Genomic DNA, 2,533 nt, shown 5'->3' on the forward strand with positions numbered 1-2,533 from the left:
GTGCATACTAAAATTCCCCATGACGTCTCTGATACATTTAGTGCAAATTCGAGCGAGCTCCACATGGGGATTGAATACGAAGAAGGCACTTGATCTCTTGCTGACAAATGCAAGACTGGCAAACCAAATCACCACTAAAAAGCATCATGTTTATCGGGACCTCGCCGTCGAGAGCTGGTAGTGTAGCACTTCCCCTCATGATGAAGTTCATGTTGTTGTGTGCAGCGTGCGTTAAACCCTCGGAATACTTGAGATATTCACACCCGCAGTCTTTCCTGGAAAGCAGCGAGTCTTGATGCCAAAGCTTTCGCCATCGAAGACTGCAGTTTACATAGCTGTAGTTTGATCAAACCATGACGTGTAAACTGTATCCCCATCATTTCGAAGCTTCGAACATAGTACATAAGGTTCGCCACAAGTTCTTCGGTTCAGTGTGAGTCCTCTGACGCTAGGATATCCTCGCTGCATTCCTCGTCTCGCTAAATCTAAAGCCGGTATATTCTTCGCAATGGTGCTGCCTTTTGCCATCGCGGCGTCGTTCATAGCTGCTGCGGTGGCCTATTTCACGTCCCCGAATGATCAAGATCGGGCGGTCTGTGAGCTGCCTACGCCGCGGAGCACACTACCGCTGGTCAAGAACACGCTGGATCTCGTGTTCATACAGCGCGCAAGGATCTACGACTGGATCTTGGAGCAATGCCGAGAGCATAGAGGCCAACCGTGGCGTGTAAGGGTGCTTGGACGTCCTCCTGCTGTCATCCTGAGCTCCCCGGAAGCCATGGAGGATGTCTTGAAGACGCAATTCGACGTATTCATTAAAGGCCCTACCATCTCAGATATTTCCCACGGACTACTAGGCGACGGCATCTTCGTCGTGGACGGCATTAAGTGGAAGCACCAACGCAAAACTGCGAGTAATTTCTTCTCCATGAACATGATCCGCGATGCAATGGAGAACGTGGTGCGCGATCACAGCAAACTATTGACGTCCACGTTGAACGAGGCAGTGGAGAATGGAGAGACACTCAACATCAAGCGCGTACTGGACTTGTTCACGATGGATATCTTTACCAAAATCGGCTTTGGAGTGGAGCTGCACGGGTTAGAGACTGGTGGTAACAGTGGCTTCATGGAGGCTTTCGAGCGAGCATCGAGTCGCATTATGGCACGATTTCAGCAGCCCATGTGCATGTGGAAGCTCGCACGCTGGCTCAACGTCGGGGCGGAAAGGCAAATGGCGAAAGATGTAAAGCTCATCAACGACGTAGTGTATGATGTCATCCACCGTAATTTAGAGGAGAAAGCGAGTCGAAAACGGAGTGGAGAAAACTCTAATAGTTACCGTAAAGACCTCATCTCACTCTTCCTCGAGAAAGCGAGCGTTAACTACAGCGATGACGACCAAACTGAAATAACCCCAACGATGCTGCGGGATATGTCGATGGTCTTCATCTTCGCCGGACGGGACTCAACTTCCCTAACGATGACGTGGTTTATCATCGAAATGAATCGCCTTCCGGAAGTTTTAGCGAAGGTACGACGTGAACTCGCCGACAAACTGCCAAAACTTGGTCGAGATGGCGATACTCCCAGCTTGGATGACATTGATGACCTGGTCTATTTAGAAGCCTCTATTCGCGAGGCTATCCGTCTCAATCCAGTAGCTCCCGTAATGCAACGGATAGCTGCACAGGATACGACGCTCTATAACGGAACGTTTATTAAAGCTGGCACGCGGATCATCCTGCCACACTATGCAATGGGGCGTCTCGAAACAGTGTGGGGGTCTGACGCAGAAGAGTTCAAACCTGAGCGGTGGATCGACCAAGACACTGGCAAACTCATCCATGTTTCTCCATACAAGTTCACAGCGTTTCTCGCTGGACCGCGCATGTGTTTGGGCATGCGCTTTGCCCTAGCAGAGATGAAAATCACTCTTGCGACGATCTTCAGCAAGTTCGACATCCAAACGGTGAACAACCCACTCGACTTCACATACATTCCGTCGGTAACATTGCAAGTCAAAGGCCCCGTGAACGTCACGTTATCTAAAACAACTCGAGCAACCTAGAGATTTGCAATGTTGCACAATAGTACCAAACCCAGTGGTAACCCAGATAAATCCATTTTTTTACCCAATTTACCCACGTTGAAGTGATCCATCATTTTTTTCTTTGTGAAGTCACATGACAACGTGACCTCATTGTTCATTTTGGGACGAGACCGAGATGAAACTCGACGCTATGTCTGCGTGGGTGTCGCCCACTTCGATTGCTGTGTCCTGTGTGGCCGCGCTGTTCGTGTACTTGGCGATACCATCTGCACACGATCGAGCTGTGAAGCATCTACCAACGCCAGAAGGAGACTATCCGATCCTGCGCCACACTTTGGAGATCATCAAGGCGCAGAAATCAGGGAAGTTTGTCGACTGGGCACTCAAGTACTGCCGCAAGTACAAGGGCAAACCATGGAGTCTTCGGATCGTGGGAAAGTACCCGGCGATCGTAGTCTGTAGCCCTGAAGCTTTCGAGGA

At 50.0% G+C, this 2,533-nt stretch overlaps 2 protein-coding genes across 2 annotated transcripts; both read left to right on the forward strand.

Annotated features, from left to right (window-relative positions):
- Positions 1 to 300: 300 nt before the first annotated feature.
- PPTG_14562 (hypothetical protein) lies at positions 301 to 2,162 on the forward strand. The gene has a single exon (XM_008911931.1). It carries the CDS (start codon positions 509 to 511, stop codon positions 2,069 to 2,071), a length of 1,563 nt encoding a protein of 520 aa, XP_008910179.1. The 5' UTR covers positions 301 to 508; the 3' UTR covers positions 2,072 to 2,162.
- A 66-nt stretch (positions 2,163 to 2,228) lies between these two features.
- On the forward strand, positions 2,229 to 2,507 carry PPTG_23592 (hypothetical protein; the record flags this gene model as incomplete). The annotated part of the gene is made up of 1 exon (XM_008911932.1): positions 2,229 to 2,507. A coding segment is annotated over one exon (279 nt), but the record flags the coding sequence as incomplete, so codon positions are not given.
- Between the last annotated feature and the right edge of the window lie 26 nt (positions 2,508 to 2,533).

This window comes from Phytophthora parasitica (genome assembly GCF_000247585.1).
Source record: "Phytophthora parasitica INRA-310 unplaced genomic scaffold supercont2.43, whole genome shotgun sequence".
NCBI classification, from domain to species: domain Eukaryota; phylum Oomycota; class Peronosporomycetes; order Peronosporales; family Peronosporaceae; genus Phytophthora; species Phytophthora nicotianae.

What these genes read in the sequence shown, in the direction of transcription:
- PPTG_14562 (XM_008911931.1), top strand. Translation starts at nt 509, where the DNA reads ATGGTGCTGCCTTTTGCCATCGCGGCGTCGTTCATAGCTGCTGCGGTG.